The sequence below is a fragment of the Mustela putorius genome, unplaced genomic scaffold (genome assembly GCF_011764305.1).
Source record: "Mustela putorius furo isolate JIRA1106 unplaced genomic scaffold, ASM1176430v1.1 tig00000095_pilon_pilon_pilon, whole genome shotgun sequence".
NCBI classification, from domain to species: domain Eukaryota; kingdom Metazoa; phylum Chordata; class Mammalia; order Carnivora; family Mustelidae; genus Mustela; species Mustela putorius.
Genome location: NW_025421280.1, coordinates 18,727,510 through 18,747,486, shown reverse-complemented (window position 1 = coordinate 18,747,486; position 19,977 = coordinate 18,727,510). Strand labels below are relative to the sequence as shown.

The window sequence follows — 19,977 nt, the reverse complement described above, 5'->3', positions numbered from 1 at the left end:
TCCCTGTACAATTCCTGCGTGATTCGACTTTTGCTCCACGTTCTCAGGTGTGCTTGGGGGTCAGGTCCAAAGTTTAAAAACAAAAACAAAAGGGGCGCCTGGGTGGCTCCGTCAGTTAAGCATCTGCCTCCGGCTCAGGTCATGGTCCCGGGGTCCTGGGATCGAGTCCTGCATCGGGCTCTCTGCTCAGTGGGGAGCCTGCTTCCCTCTCTCCCTCTGCCGGCTGCTCCCCTTGCTTGTGTTCTCTCCCTCTATCTCTCAGACAAATAACTAAATGAAATCTTAAAACAAAACAAAACAAAAAACCAAATAAAAAAAAAGGCACTTAGAAGCTCCACAAAACAGGAGATTTTACCAAGCCCATCTACTAGTCCTTTTCATACAGCCAGGCTGCAGTATAAGATTTTAATTTTTATTTTTAACCGAAGTATAGCTGACATACAGTATCGTGTTCGTTTCAGGCATACGACGTAGTGATTTGACAAGTCTATACGTTACGCGGTGCTCACCACGATGACATCATTACTATGTTACTGATGAGCGTCCCCGTGCCGTACTGCTCATCCCCATGACTTGTTTATTTTCAGGCTGAAAGTTTCAGCCTTTGCTCTCCCTGTGAGCTGCTGCCATGAGCTCTGGGCTCAGGTTCCTTCCTAAGGAGGGAATAGGAAGCCATGGGTAGGGGCAACTGTCACCGTCCAACTGGTTTGGGAATTACCCTCTGTCCCTACTGGCTGCGTCACCTTAAGAAATTTCAAAGGGGTAAGCCTCGAGTTTCTCCATTTGCAGCCTGACAATAATCCCCACTTTTAAGGACTTGATGACTGATGTCTCCAGGAAGCCCACCCACAGAGCCGTAGCACTGTGGGCCCTTGGGGTCTGCCTTCTGGGACTTTCCAGGGGCTCACAGTCCGGTGACTGGAGTTGGCCAGGCTGGGGCACAGGCAGCACAGCAGACCGCTGTCCTTTGCCTGACCTGTCCCCAACAAGTAGTCCCAGCACACAGAAGGCACCCGCCCCACCTAGGGCCGTGTCCATGCAGCAGCTTTCCCTACAGGATCCGCGTGGGCTGCCACAAACTCATCAACCACCACATCTTCACCAACCTCATCCTCGTCTTCATCATGCTCAGCAGCGCCGCCCTTGCCGCCGAGGACCCCATCCGCAGCCACTCCTTCAGGAACACTGTAAGCCATGCGCCGGGGTGGGGGGCTGGGCCGAGCCCTGGTTTCTCTGGCAGGGGCCGTCACTCAGGCAGGGCTGAAGGCTAGAGGCGGCCTCTCGTTCACCCGGAGGCAGCTGGTGTTAAGGGTCATGCATGCCAGGAGGGTTGTGTCTTAGCAGGACAAGCCTGGTTTGAATCCTGTCCCCTGCCTTTCCTCTTAAATACTCTGCAGTGACTCACAGTGCATTCGGGAGCCCTGCTTCTTCTTCTCTTGGTCCCTTGCTGCCAGCATTTTGGTCCCTCTTTCCCCCTCCCTGGCCAAATTCCCATCTACGTCTATCTTGAGATTTCTGCCCTGTTGGAAACATCCAACAGGAGAGAAAGGAGAAATGGAACCAGGTAGGTCGTGTGCCCAGAAGCTTGTATTTAAGGTTGGTGGGAAGACGTCTAGCCCACATGGGACCACTTGGTCTCATCACTGGGGGAAACGTAAGTTAGGGGCGGATGGTGTGTGGAGCCCCATGGTGAGGTGGAGAGGAAGAACCATGCTCTGTGGGGCTAGGAGGCAGTTTTACAAAGAAAACAAGTCGCCAGTTAAGTTTTCTGTTCTGGGCTGCTCAGAAACTGTATCTAAAATAGTTCTTGCCTAAGCTCTCCCATCTTAACAGTTCAGTTTGTTCAGCACTGAGAAATTCCAAAGACTGAGAATGCTTCAAAGCTTCAGAAGACCTGTAGTCTGTTGCCTGCTCTGGCTTGGATCCTCTAGCTCAGTTTCAGGCCATTATCAGGAAACCCAAGAGAGGGAGGCCCACAGGCATATGAGGCCATGGGCACTGTTGCCTTGCCTGGTTAGTACCTCTCTGTGGTCATCAGATTTTTAGAGATTTGAGAATTAAGACAAATCCCCAGATCGGCCTCCCAGGATTTTGGTTGTGACCATCAAGCCTTGTGTTGTATCGTTTCATTTCCAGGGCTGTTGGTATGCAGCCTAGCAACCCGAGTCTATAAGACCGGTAACGCATGGGCACTCTGATATGCAGATTTTAGAAGAACTCCCCTCCTAGGGCACATGTTGGTGTTGATGCGGAGAGGAAGGCCCTGCACCCATCCCAAATCTGCACTCACAGGTCAGGGCTTGTGTTAGAGACACTGAGGCTGTCTCTAGCTCAGTGTTCAAGTGGCACGAAGACCTCGGTGTCCTTGAGGTCTATCATGGAAGTGAATCACAAGGGGAAGAAGCTGTTTGGGAAAAAAAAAAAAAAAAAAAAACAACCATTATTGACAGAGTATAGGTCAGGAGCTAGTCTAGAACATAGACTGCCAAGGAGTTCATTTCCATGGGACCTCATGTTCTCATTTTTTATTGTAATTACTTCCCCATGAGTTTATTTCCCTGCCCTTTTTCCAAGAATGTTATTCTTTTTAAACAGATGCACATATGGGTACATGTAGTGCTTGCAAACTACTACAGTGTTTACTGTGGTAAAAATGCTTAACAGGAGATCTACCCCCTTGATAAATTAAGTGTATGAGCCAGCATTCTTAACAGTAGGCGGTGGTTGTAGAGCAGGTCTCCAGAACTTACTCATCTTACGTGACTGAAACTTGACACCCATTGAACGTGGCCCCATTTCTCCTTCCCCCAGCCCCCGACAATCTCCCTTCTTTCCAACTAAGGGTTTGGCTACTTTAGACGCCCCCCGTGTAAGTGGACTCATGCAGTGCCTTTGTTGTTGTTGTTTTAACATTTGCTGAGTTATTAGCGGAAGTGGGATGAATGAGGAAAGGACAGAGGAGCTCTGGCCTCCGGCACCAAGCTGGATTGCTGGTGTGGGGGCCACAGTATCTGCCTTGGCTACGTGGGGAGTTCTAACATGAACAGTCCTGCTGTGACCTAGAATGGAGGAAGGGCCAGGGGCTTGCAGTGTGCTGGAAACACCGTCATCACCTGGGTAGAAACACAAATATACAAAAGGTGTCCGGCAAAATTTAGACATCTCAAAACAGAAACAGTTGGGGCAATGAATGCCCTGTGGAGAACTTAAGCTGAGACAGTTGGCCTTTGCAAGGGGGTCCCTGCCTTCACCGTGGTGGAGCTATCAAGGACTCCCCTGGGTTGGAGCCCAGACTCGCATCACAGGCCCCGGGGCTCTCGGCTAGCACTCCCCAGATCCCACTCCTTGAGGATGGAGGTTCCTGGCTGCGCCGCTTGAGCAGCTGCTGCCTAACCCTTCCCCGGCATCCTCCTCTGTTACCTGAAGGAAGTTGGTCTGGGTTGAGGGGGGTGGGGGTCTCTCCACAGTCCCTCTGGCTCTGATCTCTTCAGTGTTCTTGAAGCCGGAGGGCACGGCTGTGAAGAGCAACAGCCAAGATGGCAGCCAAGACAGCAGCCAAGATGGCCTCTGCAAGTGGCAGCCTCTTGGCTGCCATCTTTGTGGCAAAGGGTTCCCTTTGCCGAGTAGCCTCGGTCGAGCAGTCAGACTCTGGCCACTGCCCCCCTCATCCTCCCTCACCTGCCCTCCTCTGTGGCTCTGAGAAGAACCAGGGACCCCAGAAGGGTTCCCTGAGCAGGACTCAGTTGGAGAGTAGATGACATTTTCAGGAACTCTGATGTGACTTGTAAGCTGGACTGATAATTCAAAGTCCAGGTCAGTCTTGTCTTTGCTTGGGCCCAGCTGGGTAAAAACCAAGCAAAAACCCAGTGCCAGGAGAGGGCGGTGTTAGATACAGAGCAGAGGCCAAGAGTTGTACTTTCCAAGTTACTCGAGACGTAAAAGCACAGGTTCACTTGTAGAGTCAAACTCTTCACTGAGGACTTTCCCAGCCCTGCACTCCAGGGAAGGAAGGGCGTTGACTCCCTGATGACCTGGGCTGGAATCCGAAGGGGCACGTGGAAGCTTCTGGCCCCCCTGGATGCCACTGGCACCTTTGTTTACATTTCCCTACCAACCCGAAGCTTAGCTAGATGGCAGCCTGTTCTATTTGGCCAAAAAGGCAATGAAAAATCCAACATCACGTATAACAGTCGAGGTTACCTGATGTTGCCAGTCGGCCAGGGCCATACCCTGACAAGCAAATGTTGTGTTAATAAAACACTTCTAGAAATGGGCCTCTGTCTGTCCATGACCCGAGATAGGGGAGCGAGTCTGCATGCGTGGTTAGAGGAGGTGAGTGTCCCCTCATGCTCTTCTCTGGTCACAGAGCTGACCCATAACCGGCCAGGAGGGGCTGCCCCTGTCCTCCCCCACCACCCCAGCAGCGGACCTGTCACGGGGGACGGGGGTCTGCCTGCATGTGGGGGTTCTGCCCCGGGGGCGCGCGGCTGTCCCCACTTGTCTGGATGCCTGTGTCTCATGCCCTCCATGTTGTACCTTGCAGATACTGGGTTACTTTGACTATGCGTTTACAGCCATCTTTACCGTTGAAATCCTGTTAAAGGTAATGGCTCTTTCCTTGATCCTCACCTGCCCCAAAGCAGCCGTAGCAATAATAGTTGCAATTCTTTGTTTACCTTCCAGATGCTAGGTTACGCAGATTATGTCTTCACTGGCACTTTTGCCTTTGAGATCATTCTGAAGGTAACAGGTTCTACAGCCACGTGTCTCAGGGGCCCGCTCCTGTGGGACACGCGGCAGAGAAGCGTGAAGTGCTTTTGACTATTTTTATTTTTTGCCTTCTGTGATCAAGCTACACTTTTTTTTTAACTAAAGAATTTTACCCCCCCCCCCCGTAACCATTCAACTTGTTTTTGCTGTTTCTTTTTAACCTTTCAATGCATGTAGGACCTATTTTGGCTTCATCATAGTGACTGGAAATTATTTTGCTGCTTTTTAAATATATCCTCTGAAACTTGTCGTCTGATGACAGATACATCAGTCTGTGTGAACCTTCTTCCGCCTTTCCTGACCTCAGAGTCAGAGGAGAAGCATTTATCCTACGAAGGGAATGTATCTCTCTTCCTTTCTTGGACTGAATTGTTTTCAGTGGCCTGAAATAGTAACACACTATTTTCTTGCAATGGTATTTGCAAGATAACCTGGGTCTTTTTGTGTTAAGACATTTTATATCTGTTTTAATGAATGGGCTTACATTTATGCAAAGAAAAGGAGCGCCCTTTGGACGGGGTACCCTAAATGTACCGCCCATGCATGAGCTCAGAGTTGCCATTGCCGCATGTGGTTTGTGGACTGAGTGTGAAGGCCCCCGAGGTCTGGAGACCCGCAACAGACAGTCGAGAACCCCCCGACTTGCTAAGCGGTGTGGGTCACTGCCGTACCAGGACAACTGTCAGAGCAGTCGTCTCGGAGTGGGGAGATAAGCAGGGAGATTTTCACCACAATTGTCTTTAAACCATTTTGAGTTTTTATGTGTGCATCGTGGGGAAAAAAAAATGTATTTTGTGTTAGACTCCTGTGGAACTTGGGCTCTTTACAAAACCATTTATAAAATGAAACCTCGCTGAACTTTGCCAGGGAATGGGGTACTTAGAGTTCCTTTATTTTGGTAGTGGTGTTTAATAAAAACAACAGCACAAAACCAACCAACCTCTGTTTGAACCTTTGTTTAAAAAAAAAAAACCTAAAAATTCACATTCACTTTTCTGCCTTTAAACCAGAGACTGTGGTTGAGAGTTCTCTCCTCAGTGAGAACCTGGCCAGTTTAGTAACTCTAATGGCATCACCACAGTGAGGAACCCGGACACATACATACCCAGGTCTCGTGGGTCAAGGACACTCACCCTGCCTCTACTTGATTCCGAGCTGCCCTTTTTTTTCTTTTCTTTCTTTCTTTCTTTCTTTTTTTTTTTTTTGGTAAAAAAACTGAATAGGGGACATGTTCCCCTCAGTCTGTTAGCAGGGTTCTTTGAGGTTTTATTTTACTTCCCACATTTTTGTGTGTGTGTGTGATTAGATGGATATGGTTATTCTTGGGCTTGAGGGCAAACGAGATACAGAATTATTTAAAAGAAATTTAAAACAACTCCTGCTTTTAAATCTCTGGATATTTGCCTCTGTGACTTCAGTCTTCCAAGTTAATCTTCATTTTAAGGACATGTTAGAGTGTGAAAAACAAGCTTCAACCCAGAAGGATTCAGAGAACGCAGACTCGCCAAGAAGCATCTCACATCGGAAGCGGCAGTTCCTGCCGGCCGTGGGAAGGCTGGGGAGACTCTGTGACGATTCTGTTGAATCGTATGAAATTGGCATTTTTGTCACTTAAGAACAGTGGTGTGCTGGCAATTTCATATGGTTCAGTGTAATATTTTTCCTGACTCTGGCCCTCTATCCCGGACTCACCTGAGTCTTCTCCGCCATTTTTTTTTCTTTCTTTCTTTCTTTTTTTAAAATTCGCCATGAACTTGGTGTACTTTTGCTGTTTTTACTCTGGGAATTTCCTCATTAAAGTCCTTTTGCATTATGGGTAGGCCCCTGTCTGGAGCCCCCGTAGTACGGGCTCTAGGTGCATGTGGCGTGGGACTCCAGGGCAGGGCGACTGACTGCCCAGGGAAGAAGCCTGTGCTGGCTTCCGGGCCACCCCTTGCATGTGCTGGAGTCACTGGACCTGGCGGTGCCTTATAAACTGGATGTCTCACTGAGGACCACCCGCTGGCAGCAGGCAGGGGCCTCTCGGTAAAACCGTGCAAGTCTCTGAACAGAGAGTCTGGGGGCTTCGGGCTCCTGTGCTTCTGCTAGCCCCACTAGGAAGACATGCTGGGGTGACAGAGGCTGTCCTGGGGTCTCAGGGGCCAGAGCCAGCACGTTGTGGGGCAGCCGAGTTATCTGGGCAGCGATGATATCCTAATGAGCGAGGCCACACACACCCTTCTGGGAGGCTCTTTGGACCTGCCCATGTTGGACTCCCACACGCAGCTTGTCTTTGCTGCCATGGAGTCAGACTGGTCTCTTCTTTTGAAACCCATCTGAAATCGGCTGCCCCTTTTCCATTTTTTAACAAATACTCTGTTGCTCAGCCCTGTTGGTTGACATTTCTGGCTTCCTAGTGCATGCTTGTTACCAAAGTCCTACTTTCTTTTCCTCAAGGTTTTGTAAAGAGCCCAGGTTTCTTTTCTTCTGAGAAAAAAAAAAAAAAAAAAAAAAAAAAATATATATATATATATATATATATATCTATAAATCACTCATGGTTCTGTTTATAGATGGCGACTTTTGGAGCTTTCCTCCACAAAGGGGCTTTCTGCAGGAACTATTTCAATCTGCTGGATATGCTGGTTGTCGGGGTGTCCCTGGTATCATTCGGGATCCAGTAAGTAGTCTGGGGTGGGTGCATGAGTGGGGGCACAAGACTCTGGGGCAGGATGGTTAATGTGAGGAATTTTAACATGATTCATAAAGGCTAGGCATCACTTTAACAATTACCTTCAGTTATCCGGGAAACAGTAGCTTGTGTGCATGCTGGAAAGCGTTGGGACAGTTCATCCTTTCTCCTGTTTCTCCTCTCCACGCCCCCTGCCAGGCGGAGCTTATTACTCTCTTGTGATCCTGGCTTTCAACAGTGAAGTCTTGACTGGGAGAGAAGGAAGCCGGGTTCTAGCTCGGGTTCGTCTAGGACCTCAATTCTTGGGTCCTAGATTCTCAGGATGGGGAGGGGGCCTCTGGGGACCCTTTTAGCTTGGCTCCTGAAGGTTTCCCTCGATCTCCAAGACCCCTTCCTCTTGGCTTCTACAATTTTCAGCTAGGAGGGGGCAGAGGCTATAAGTTAGGGCCCTAGGGATGGCCCAGTGGCAGGCTGCCTGCCTGCTCTACCCAAGGGGTCCTGGGCAGAGGCTCCAGGTGTAGCCAGGTGCTGGCCTCAGTACCCTATATGAGAACATGTGTTCACCTACAACCTCTGAGTTCCATGGGGAGGCTGCATCCCCCTCAGAAGTGTTAGTCCTCACCTCCCACCGCTGCCCAGAGGGAAAGAGCCAGGAGTTGCAGGTGGAGGGGACATTCTCACAGCATTTTTGCAGCTCCCTAAATTCCCAGGTGTGCCTGCCCTCTCCCCCTGCAGCCCTTGCTGCTGCCTCCTGAACACGTGTTCTGGCCACCTGCGGGGCCCGGTCATCTGCATTTTCCAGCCTGGGGCTTCCTAGCTCTGCTCCCTCTGCCTGGAGCCCCTTCCCCCTTAGTCTAGCTAACCTGCCCCTCCCCCCAGGGTGCCACCTCCCAGGCTCCCCCAGGATGTACCCTCCTAGCAGCACGTCCCACATCCCCTCCATTGTCCGTTCCCCAAGCAGGCGATGACTGCATCCCAACAGTGAACTCCTCAGAGGCTGGAGAAGCCCCACATGGAGCAGGTCTCCCAACTTAGAAAGCAAACCCCACCAACCAAAATTGCAGCCTAAAAGCCAAGTACTACCTCGTGTTTATGTGGAGTGAAAAGAACAAAGCGATTTCCTAACTTGTGCCTCTGCTGCATTAGCTGGGTCCCTGAGTCAGGGCCTCTGGGAGCGTTCCTGGGCTTGGCTCAGGAAGTGCTTTGGAGTGTGGACAAGACAGAGAAAGACCTGTGCATGCATGTGAGTGTGTATGTCATGGCGAGAGGTGAGCTCAGCTCCACACGGGCAGTGGTCCTGAAGTGAAAACCAGCTGAAATAACTTCAGAGCATCTCATCTGACTGTAAAACACGGCCTTTGTTCTGTGCTCTTTCCTCAGATCCAGCGCCATCTCTGTTGTGAAGATTCTGAGGGTTTTAAGGGTCCTGCGGCCACTCAGGGCGATCAACAGAGCAAAAGGACTTAAGGTCTGGGTTTCTGCCCTCTGGGCTGGGCTACTTTGGTTGGGGCCAGAGCTGGACTGAGGCTTGATGGGTTTTTACCTGGTTGTACGTCTAGAAAGGACATCTCTGACCAGCAACACTGCCTCTGGCAAGTGCTGGAAGTATTTTACAAATGACTTTATCTTTATTTTCCTTAATATGATTGCTGTTTATCACTTTTAAAAATTGTTAGTAATGTTTTCTTGGGTTTACTTTGGTCTTTGAATCTATTCTCATGTAGGTCGTAAAAAAGGTCTGAGGTTTTGCATTTTCTGGAGTCTGTTTATGGGGGGCTTGGGTCCTTGTGGACCTGTGTGCCTGTTAGCGTTTCTTCAGACTAAATCACTTTGTTTATTTTTTTTAAATATTTTACTTATTGGGTAGAGAGAGACACAGCGAGAGAGGGAACACAAGCAAGGGGAATGGGAGAGGGAGAAGCAGGCTTCTCGCTGAGCAGGGAGCCCGATGCGGAGCTCGATCCCAGGACCCTGGGATCATGACCTGAGCCGAAGGCAGACGCTTAACGACGGAGCCACCCAGGCACCCCCAGACTGAACCCCTTGGAGAAGACCAGGGAGGGGGCTGGTCTCAGGGGTTCTTCTCCTGGGTGGCCACGATGCCTCAGGAGTAACTCCTCACAGATACCGACCTGAAAAATGAGTGCAAGAGAACTCAGGGTTGGAAAATCATACAAAAATGCACACGAACCTGGAAAATCTTGGCTAGTGTGAGATTAGCCCGAGGCTGAAAGCACAGAGCGGGTAACCCTCCTCCGCCTTCCCCCGGCCCCCCTCTCTCCCCAGCATGTGGTCCAGTGTGTCTTCGTGGCCATCCGGACCATCGGCAACATCATGATCGTCACCACCCTCCTCCAGTTCATGTTCGCCTGCATCGGGGTCCAGTTGTTCAAGGTAAGGGGAACGTACATGCCGTCTGGCAGGAAGCTCAGCTGATTGCTCGGCGGGGAGCCTGCGTCTCACTGCCTATCTCTTGTATATGCAGGGGAAGTTCTATCGCTGTACAGATGAAGCCAAAAGTAACCCCGAAGAGTGCAGGTGGGTGTTCTGAACGCCAGAGTGGGCAATGAGGAAGAACAGAAAGTTTCAAGGATCCTTTTGTGCTAACATTTCAGAAATTTTCATCATGGACTGCAAGAGAGGCTTGTGTGCTCAGCCCAGGGCTGGAGAGTTGGGTGTGGCAGGAGGTGGTTATTAAGGTGACCTTCACATATCATAAAAGTAATCATTTTAAACAGTCCAATTCAGTGGCATTTCGCACAATCACACTGTGGTACAAGTGTGACCTCATTCTAGTTCCAAACTTTCAAACCCCAAACCCCAAAAGGGTGGATAAATGGCTTTTGATGTTTGCCATGGAGTCTCTAAATGGGGGGGTGCACACCAAACCTAAAATAACAAGTAACAAGTGCCCCCAGAGAGCCCCTCCCTCCAGTTGTATGGGCCATTCCTCCCCAAACCAGAACTCGAAGGTCAACTCCCTGGCGTTCAGGAGCTGGCTCGCCCCTTCTGACAGGTTCTCCCAGCTCCCTTTCACCCCTCGCTCCCGGCTCCCACATCTTGGGCATGCCTTTCTTCACAAGAGTGGACAGAGGAGGTACTAGGTGGGAAACACCTGTGTCTCTTCTCCCAGGATGTCCAGAAGAACATGAAGACAGACACGAAACCACTGCCCAGAGCTGTAAGACCGTGGGGTAGTCCACGTTTCCCCATCCTGTGGGGATGGCACCCCTGAGGTCTGGGTGCACTTGGCTGGGAGCAAGGCTGCTCATACTTCTTGCGTGTGTTTGGGGTTTCCGTCCACTAGAAGGTGCAGTTGGAGTGTGCCGGCTGCACATGACTGGTTGTGCACCCCCAGGGCCACCATCTACACAGGCGGGGGCGGGGGGAATACCTCTTGCCACTGAGTGGCATGGCAGCAGGCAGAAGACCTCTTCTCTTGTCTCGCTGAGTCTCTGCTTCCCCATCGGTGACATAAGGACATGGGTCTCTTTCCAGAAATGAAACTCAAGGACAGATCTTGTGTATCAGAAACCATAGAATTATTTTAGAAAGAAAACTGGGACTATTGTTAGTACAAAGTGAAGGAATTTGAGGACAACCAAAATGCAGTTAAGAGGATACCTGGGCTGGTTTCCCAGAGCTTCCAGAATGCTCCATCCTGGAGCTTCTGATCATTCAGTGTATGCTCAGAGCCCTTGCATATGAGAGGTGTTTATTGTTTGGTAGTTTTCGTGTGTTATCAGGCATATGCCGGCTGGCTGCCTCGTTTTTCTGGGGGTGCTCATTAAACTAGTAGGTACTCAGTGATTACTGGAACCTTAGAGTAGAAGAAATGCACAGCAGGAGGAAGACAAAGTCACATGGCGTTCAGCTGTGGGGCTGGGATGTGGGCTGGGGGCAGCTGTGACTGATACTATGTCAAGCCAGGATGACCCACACTTCTTTTCCTCTCTAGGGGGCTTTTCATCCTCTACAAGGATGGGGATGTTGATAACCCTGTGGTCCGTGAGAGGATCTGGCAAAATAGTGATTTCAACTTCGACAACGTCCTTTCTGCTATGATGGCGCTGTTCACGGTCTCCACATTCGAGGGCTGGCCTGCGTGAGTATAGAGAACCTCCTGAGAGTGTCCCAAGCCGTCCGTCCGTCCGTCCATCCATCCATCCATCCATCCATCCATTCCATCCTTCATTTCGAGTTCTAACGTGTGCCAGCCACGGATGGCTGCCAACATGCTATTTCTGACCCTTTCGCTCATTCATTAAGAGGTGTGTTTGGTACCGGCCCTGTGCACTGTGCTGTGTCAGGCACCGTGGAAGAAGCAGTTGTCCAGACATGCTCCTGCCTTCAAGGTCCAAACCTAGTCAGAGTCTCAAGCAGTTAGACCAGGCAGGAGGATCTGTTGAATCAGAGATGAGCAGAATAGGGTTCTGAAGAATGGCTAGGATTTTGATGAGTAAAGCATAAAAGAAAAAAAAAAAATCCAGCGAGAAGGGAAAAGCTAGAATATGAAAAGAAAGTCTCTTGAGCCTTTGTTTCCCTGCTCTGATGCCCATGTCCGCTCCGGCCCCCGCCACCTGAATGTACTTATGTACACGGAGTCCGGATGCCAGGTTGCCACGCCTAGAGGAATGGCGGAAGATGGACGGGCTGGTTCTCGGGGCTGGTGGAACTCTCTGATGCATGGGAGAGTTGGAGTTACTGACAGGAGAATCCTGTGCAATGCAAGGACAGTTGGGTGGAGTTTGTTCATGAGGGAATTAATGGGTCTGGGAGCAGAGATGCAGGAGGGAGCCCCTTCCTGCTGGCGGAGGCACTGGCTGCAGTCGGGTTTTCAGCAGTGTGCCTTAGTTAATCAGGGTGGAAGCCGAGGGGAGACCATGGACCTGGGCCTTGGCGCTCAAAGCGGCTGGGCTCGTCTCCTGACTCTGCCCCTGAGGTGTGTGACTTTGGTCACTTAGATCGCTCTCTGAGCTTCCATATGACAGGGACGACTCTAGTATCTGCCTTTCCAGATGGATGGGAAGGTGGCTGGCACAGGGTGCCTCGGGGTGCATGGCTGGGCAGGGCTGAGTCTACATCCATGTGGGGGTGAATTTAACTTGGGGTGTTACAGTATCCCCCCCTACCCTATTGAGAGTTCTGCTTGGTATATATTTAATTTCTGGGTCTATTTCAGTTTGGGGTTCCTCTCTTAGTTCTTTGGAAATCCCAGGTTGCTGCTTATTCTCTTCGTTGACATACATACAGTTTTCAGTTCCACTAATGTCTTAGACATGCTGTCCCTCCTCTGTCCTGCCAGGAGAAAGGAGCACTATTGAATCGCCATGAAAGGGCACCTGGGTGGCTCAGTGGGTTGAGCTGCTGCCTTCGGCTTGGGTCGTGATCTCAGGGTCCTGGGATTGAGTCCCGCATCGGGCTCTCTGCTCAGCGGGGAGCCTGCTTCCCTCTCTCTCTCTCTCTGCCTGCCTCTATCTACTTGGGATTTCTCTCTGTCAAATAAATAAATAAAATCTTTAAAAAAAAAAAAAAGTTTTAAAAAGTTTGAATCGTCATGAAATCTTGTATTTTTCAGCCCTCAGAACATCAATCACCAAGTGTATCTCAGGTGTTCCCTCCTCTGGGTGCCTGGCCAGCTGGGCCTAATGCCAGCCGAGGAGGGTGCCTCGGAGACCTGTGTGCATCCGGGGGCTGGGGTGGGCTCCTGGGGAGGGGTTGGACAGGCAAGGCCCACGGAGGGGGTCAGAAGAGGCACACGGTTCGGCCGTTTGGTCTGAGTGTGAGGCAGGGCTCAGCGGGTCCTTCTGTTCTCCAGGTTGCTGTACAAAGCCATCGACTCGAATGGAGAGAATGTCGGCCCCGTCTACAACTACCGCGTGGAGATCTCCATCTTCTTCATCATCTACATCATCATCGTGGCTTTCTTCATGATGAACATCTTTGTGGGCTTCGTCATCGTCACATTTCAGGAGCAGGGAGAGAAAGAGTATAAGAACTGTGAGCTGGACAAAAATCAGGTTAAAGTCACACACTGTTTGGGCTTCTGTCCCTTGAGCAAGAGAGAAGCGGCTTGTCTTTGGCCAGCTTCCTCCATGCCTGGAGAAGGGCGTGCGCCCGCTCTCTGTCCTGGGGCTCAGATCCTGTTCGCAGCACCTTCTCAGCCGATTTGAGTCCTTGCTGGGAAGAGTCAGCTTTCCAGATACAGACGAGACCCTGTCATTGTGAAAATCTACCCGACCTTGCAGATGAGAAATCAAAGAACGCTTAGGCCACCTTCTGCGGGTGTATCCTGTTAGTGATAGCTCAGAATCAGGAAGTACCTACTGCCCCTCCCACAGTCCTCCAGGGGATCGTGTCTGACCTCCTCAACCTCAGCACTACTGACATTTTAGGCCAGATAGTTCTCTGTTGTGGTTTTATAGGATATTTAGTAGAATCCCTTGCCCTCTGCCCCCTCGATTTCAGTAACAACCCACCACCCCAGGTTTTGTGACAACTGAAGGACCTCTCCAGACATTGCCCAATGTCTGCCCCTGCTTGAGAACCATTGACTCAGGAAGAAATAACCTATCCCACTGCAGGGAAAGTTAGTAACATTAAACCTGGGCCCAAGACCGTACTGGGGTCAGTCTCGTTATCTGCTGTCTTGTTCGAACCAGTCTAAACAGCAGCAGGGCCTTTGGCTCTGATTGCATGAAGATTTGAGGGGAGTCAGGAGAACTGCTCGTCTCTGGGCTTGCTTCCCTCTCTCTAGATTGAGGACACCCCAGAGTTACTGTTAGAGGTCCCTTCCAGCCCTAAAAGATGGAGAGTCTTCTCTGGGACCTCCCCCAGGCCCTGGTTCGGTAGGACCTCTGTTTCCTCTGTTTGATGATGACATGAGGAGTGGGGATCATTTGCCAGCCCAGGCTTCCTGTGGGGAAGCGGCCATGTGTCTTGGGCTACAGCTGTGCCCACTGGGGCCGTGAGGACAGGGCCAGCTGGGTTCATAAGAAGGTGTTGCTTGGATTTGTCAGGGCACCCCTTCCAATCCCATCAGTGATGGTCGGCGGGAAGCCTGGCTCGGCTCTTCATCAGCCCCCCTCCCCCTACCTCCCAGCCCCTGGAAGAATCTCAGGACAAGACCCAGGCCAGCCAGAGAGCAGAGCCAGAGCTGGACCTCTTGAGGTCCAGAACAGGTTCGAACTGGGGGTTCCTGGACTCCGTAGGCGAGGTCACAGCAGGGCTAGATCCTGGACAAAGGGAGGCTGTCTCAAGACAGAAGCCAGGGTCAAAGCAGGCGACTGGGAGTAGGTCTGGGTCTAGGAGCAAGCGGGGCCAGTGGCTGAGCCGAAGGGGCTGGAGGCTCCTGCCGGCCTGCAAAGGGTGGAACAGCCTCAGCCCCAGAGTGAGTGGGAAGGACAGTGCTCTGGCCATCATGGCTACCACAAGCTCCTGAGTCCCAGAAGGTCCCAGGGAGACACACAGCTGGTTCACCATTAGACACGTGTGGTTATTACAGTCTGGCTCCCAAGACGTGTGTTTTGTGGATCGAGTCTTGGGGAGCGAGCCCAGCCCCTTGGGCTCTGGAGGGGTTTTTGTGCCTCTCGTTCGCTGGCTTCCTTTCCTCGAGGTGGCCCTGGGCAGAACTGCAGGCACGATACAAGGCCGGTGTAGAGGAAAGGCAGGGAAGAGGCCGGAGTCAGGTCTCACTCCTCTGCTTCTGCCTGCAGGGCCTCAGGCAAGGCAATTCCCAGTCTGGACGCCTGTTTTAATAAGGAAAATGGAGGCACACCGGGTGCTCCTCTTACCCACCCTCCAGGTTGCTGTGAGGAACTGAGGAGGTGGCCGAGCTAGGGTCCTGCGGCCAGTGACACAGGGTGGTGTCCGCGGGGGGTGCTGTCATGGTTCTCCCCGGTCCACAGTCCCTCGCGATGGGAGTGCGTCCGCCCTCGCAGAGCAGCCGAGACCGGCGTCCTCCTCCCGTGGATGTGCTCAGGACCCCTCCTTGCTCTTTTCTGCCCGTTGCAGCGTCAGTGTGTCGAATACGCCTTGAAGGCACGTCCCTTGCGGAGATACATCCCCAAAAACCCCTACCAGTACAAGTTCTGGTACGTGGTGAACTCCTCGCCTTTCGAATACATGATGTTTGTCCTCATCATGCTCAACACACTCTGCTTGGCCATGCAGGTAAAAATGGGGACAGCCGCGGGGGTCACGTCTGGGCCTTCTGCGCAGCCCCCTGCCCCCAGTTCTGAGGGCCGAGTGCCGCCCCCTCACATGAGAGTGGGTTTGATTTTCTGATGAGTCTGGGCTGTAGTCTGGCCAGAGCCCCCTTCTGGCTAACGGTTCTCACGGTAGGCACTTAAGATGGCTCTTTTGTTTTAAGAGACTGTCTGTACCGCACCACCATAGATGACATTCCCATGGAGCCCGAGTCTGGCATTCAATTCTATCAGCACTTCCTGTGGGCCCCTGAAGCCGGGGAGCGTTTAAGGACTAAAGCTGGGTCTGTGTGGAGTAGGGCAGAAAGGCGTGGCAATCCTGCCTTCACTCCTTACCAGCTGGGCCATCTCGGCAAGGCAGTTTAAGTCCCCTGAGCCTTGCTTTCTTCCCTGACAAAATGGGAAATCTCTCATACCTAGTCTGAGGCCAGGTTTGCGCTGGATGACTCACCCCTTGGCCAGGCACTTGGCCCTGGGTCCAACCCAGAGTGAACACCCAGTGTTGAAAAACAAAACATAAGCCATGTCCCTGTCTGCAGGGAGCTCTTAGAATGGTTAGAATAGTGGTGGACAATCTTCCAGCTCGTGGAGTCGAGTTTAGCCTGTATTATAGCTACCTCTCGGCACCCTGGGGCCGAGGGATGTGACTCCTTTCAGTTGGCCAATTTGATATTAACAGTGAGTATTTCCAGCAGTTATGCTGTGAAGTTGATACTGCCCTAGGACAGAAGCAAAGGCCAAGGTCCAGATCCACTTCCTGCACTGACTTTAAGAACTTAAGTAAATCAAACCAGCTCCCAGTGCTGTCTGGAAAATGGATCTAAAAGCCACCAGAGATACATTCTCTGGCACGTTTTTCAAATCAAGTGTTTATGAATGAGCAGGAAAAAATATGAGGTCAAGATGTTACTGCCTTCTGTTGAACAAAGTGGACCTAAATGGCATCAGATTTATCCCCAACCAAATCCTATCTTTAGTCAAAGGCATTTGGGTGGGTTCTGCCTTATGCGAGGGTCAAGTCCCTGAACAGAACCCCTGCTGGGAGGAAGGGTGGGAATCCCTTCATCCTGAGCAGAGGAAATGGATGTCTTTCCCCTTCATCTTCCAATCATCCTCATTCGTCAAGGCCCCCCTGTGCTTTGTGGTGAGTTGACCATGTGCCGTTGGAACCAGTGGAGGTTGCCTCCATGTCCAAGCAGAGGGTGGATGCCGGCAGGCAGCAGGGGGCTGGGGAGCCTCCTTTCGTGAGGCTGGCTGGGCCAGGCCTCTGAGAACCATGCCTCTGCCTTCACCCACAGCACTACGAGCAGTCCAAGATGTTCAACGACGCCATGGACATCCTGAACATGGTCTTCACAGGGGTGTTCACCGTCGAGATGGTCTTGAAAGTCATCGCGTTTAAACCTAAGGTGAGTCTCTGAACCCACTTCTCAAAGGCTGTTGCCAAATCACCCCAGAGAAGCACAGGCTTCCTGTGTATCTTGTGTTACTGAGGGACGTTGAACTGTTCTGGCCAATAACTAGGTTATCACCTGAGAACGTTCAAATCTGATTAGAGCATCTGAGTACATATGGGAAAACAAAACTACAGAGTAAAACCTCATGAAAAGAATTCTGAGAAAAGCGGGGGGCAGAATTGGGATTTGTAGAATGGAGATGGGCTTGAAGCCGGATTTTCTGTCTCTAGAAGAGCTCATCATGCTGTCTCAGGGAAACTGGCCTCGTTGCTTGAGCACTAGAGAAACTGCTTTAACAGAACCTGTCAGAAAGAATTCAGCCTCGATTTAACTCTTAGGTTTCCAGGAGAAAGACCTTGGTTTTATTTGTCCTTGGTCTACAGCTTCTTTTTCACCTTTTATGGAAAGTTCTACCGGTTGGAGAGTTCTTACCAAGAACTGTTGGAAAGTTCTACCGGTTGGAAAGTTATACCGGTTGGAGAGTTTATTTGACTTAGAGAAATGTCACTTGAGTTTAAGACAAAACAAGACATGAAATTGTTAAACACTGTTGGACTAGTCAGCATATCGTGTCGCTTTCGGGAGGGAGCAGATCCTGCCCCAGGGCTGGCAGAATGGTGCCGGAGAATGCATCCAGCTCTGGATCCAAACCCATATTCCCCACTTGCTGATGCGAGTGGGTTCCTTCATGGCTCTGTGCTGCGTTTTCCTCCCCCGTAAAGTGAGGACACTACCAGCCCTGTTTCACAAGGCAGGTGGGAGGGGTGAGGAATCACTATCTGTGCCATGCTTAGAAGAGTGCCACCACGCAGTGACATGCTGCGGACACGTCCGTACTGTTACTGTGACCGCCACCACCATCATCATCAAGTCCCGATATCCCCTCGTTCTAAAACTGTAGATGGAGCAGCAAATCTGGGCTGAGCTGGGGGACATTGGACCTTTGGCTTCTTTGCTAGCAAAGCTCCCAAACTCTCAGTTTGTGTAAGTGACAGAATCTGGGGACCCGGTTGTTGGTTCGTCTATAAGGCATTTTGGGCCTAAAACGCTGGTTTTACTGAGAGTCGGATTATGAGAGGATGGTTTCGCATACTCTGAATTTCCTTAGAATTCTAATCCGAAGCTGTTCCTTTCTTTAATTTGAATTAATTTTTATGCAATCTCTATCAGATCTTTGTGGACCAAAAAGAAAGGACACTTGTAAGTGATCACTTGGGGTGATTGCAGTGGGGTCAAATTTGGCAACTTATGCATGGCCAGATGTTAACTTACTGTGACTTGTCCATATCTACATACATAAACATCCCCTCCTTTTCCAAATCCATCTTAATTTCCTTTGAGATTTTTGGTTTGCTTCCCTGTCACCTTTACTTCTCTGAACTATCTTTGTCTGGATTGATGAAAAAGGTTGTCCAGTGAGAACATCAAAAAGACTTGAGAGAGACAACACGGAACCCACCTATGGAACGTTTCCAGATCCCCTTGCTGTGCCTTCCCTTGCCTGGTGGTTAAGCTCCGAAATGTTTCAGAGCTTGCTCTGGGCTGAAGAGAAGACACACTTGCCCATGGCATGTGTGCGTGAGAGTGCGTATGTGTCCGTGTGCGAATGTGCACCTGCTAGCAGGCCAGTGCACCCAAGGGCTCATGTGCCCTCTGCCCAGTAAACCGCTGCTATCAGACCGGGAGGAGGGTTTGGTGGCATGTGATCAGACTGGTGATATCAGGAGGGAAATGAGTAGCTAATTTTTAATCAGTACTGATTAATCAGAGTTTTAAAATGAGTGGTTTCCGCTAGAAATTGTGCTGCGTTGTTGTTTTGCCCAGCAAGATAGTTCCATAACATGAAACAGCAAACAGCAGTAGGAGCATCTCTGTGCATGAGCAGGATGGTCTCTGCATTCACCAAAGCCGGGATAGGCAGATTTTATGTTGAGGAGGGGGAGAGAATCCGTTCACCAAGAAACCAAGCCCTTCTTAAAATGCTTCCCGCCTTGTCCTTGTTTTTCTCTTCTGGGTTGACGAAGCAAGCCCAGGGGAGTAGGTTTTCACCAAGAAGCTGGTGAGACCCCCTCCTCTCTCATCAGCAGTCAGACTGAGGAGCAAGGTTGTAGAGGGTGCCAAGGAGAGACTCTTCCAGGAGATGGCTGCCTGGAAATCCTAGCCCATGTGTCTCATCTCAGGAAAGCCTTTGGCTCTGTGAGGATTCTGTTGAGGGCCCCTTGGGACAGTGTTATCCACAGTGAGGGGCTCACCAGCATCTGTCAGGAGAGATGGGTTGCAGCTATTCTGGGATTCAGATACAGAAAGCAAGTTGGAGAAAATTCTTCCTGACGGAGAAGAAGGCATTGTGAGGAGGATGGGCTAAAAGAAGTCAGGAAACCTGACCATGGGGACTTCTATATTCAAGGACCTGCCAGAGACATGGAACCTCCCAAGAGTACACACCTTGAGGGAGAAGTCGTTGGCGGACTCGGCAGGTCAGGTCATCCCGCCTCCATAAGCAGGGAGGGCTGAGGTGGAGAGGCACAGGCAGGATACCCAGAGCTGGGGAGCTGGCCGGCCCCTGCGTTGGGAAGAGCTGTTCTGAGCATTGCTTCTAGGTAAGAGAGCGAGGAGGCCATTGAGTGAATTCTCTCTGCTCCCCAAGGGAAAACCCACCATCTGACATTGACCTTGTACATTCTGGATTGTGCTTTTGACTTGGAGGTGACTGTGCCGTCCTAGGCTTTTAAAAGAGAGGTCCTAATTGAAGTAAGATAAGCCCACTTCGCTGGTCTTTCCCTGTGGTACTCCCAGGGGAAGCCACCGGACTTCTCCGATGAATTCTCTTGCTCCAAGGAGGGAAACTGAAGAAGAAGGGCCTTCTCAAAAG

At 50.9% G+C, this 19,977-nt stretch overlaps 1 protein-coding gene across 14 annotated transcripts in view; it reads left to right on the top strand.

The window, feature by feature from the left end:
- The window catches only part of CACNA1D (calcium voltage-gated channel subunit alpha1 D), a 296,472-nt gene that overhangs the window by 223,518 nt on the left and 52,977 nt on the right, over window positions 1–19,977 (top strand). For all 14 annotated transcript variants that reach the window (XM_013052920.2, XM_045078797.1, XM_013052914.2 and 11 more), the window contains 10 exons: window positions 1,058–1,187; window positions 4,544–4,603; window positions 7,323–7,429; window positions 8,822–8,909; window positions 9,728–9,835; window positions 9,927–9,979; window positions 11,400–11,546; window positions 13,260–13,461; window positions 15,455–15,613; window positions 16,947–17,057. In XM_013052920.2, the coding sequence (XP_012908374.1) occupies window positions 1,058–1,187; window positions 4,544–4,603; window positions 7,323–7,429; window positions 8,822–8,909; window positions 9,728–9,835; window positions 9,927–9,979; window positions 11,400–11,546; window positions 13,260–13,461; window positions 15,455–15,613; window positions 16,947–17,057 (1,165 nt within the window). The remainder of the gene's footprint in view (window positions 1–1,057; window positions 1,188–4,543; window positions 4,604–7,322; window positions 7,430–8,821; window positions 8,910–9,727; window positions 9,836–9,926; window positions 9,980–11,399; window positions 11,547–13,259; window positions 13,462–15,454; window positions 15,614–16,946; window positions 17,058–19,977) is intronic.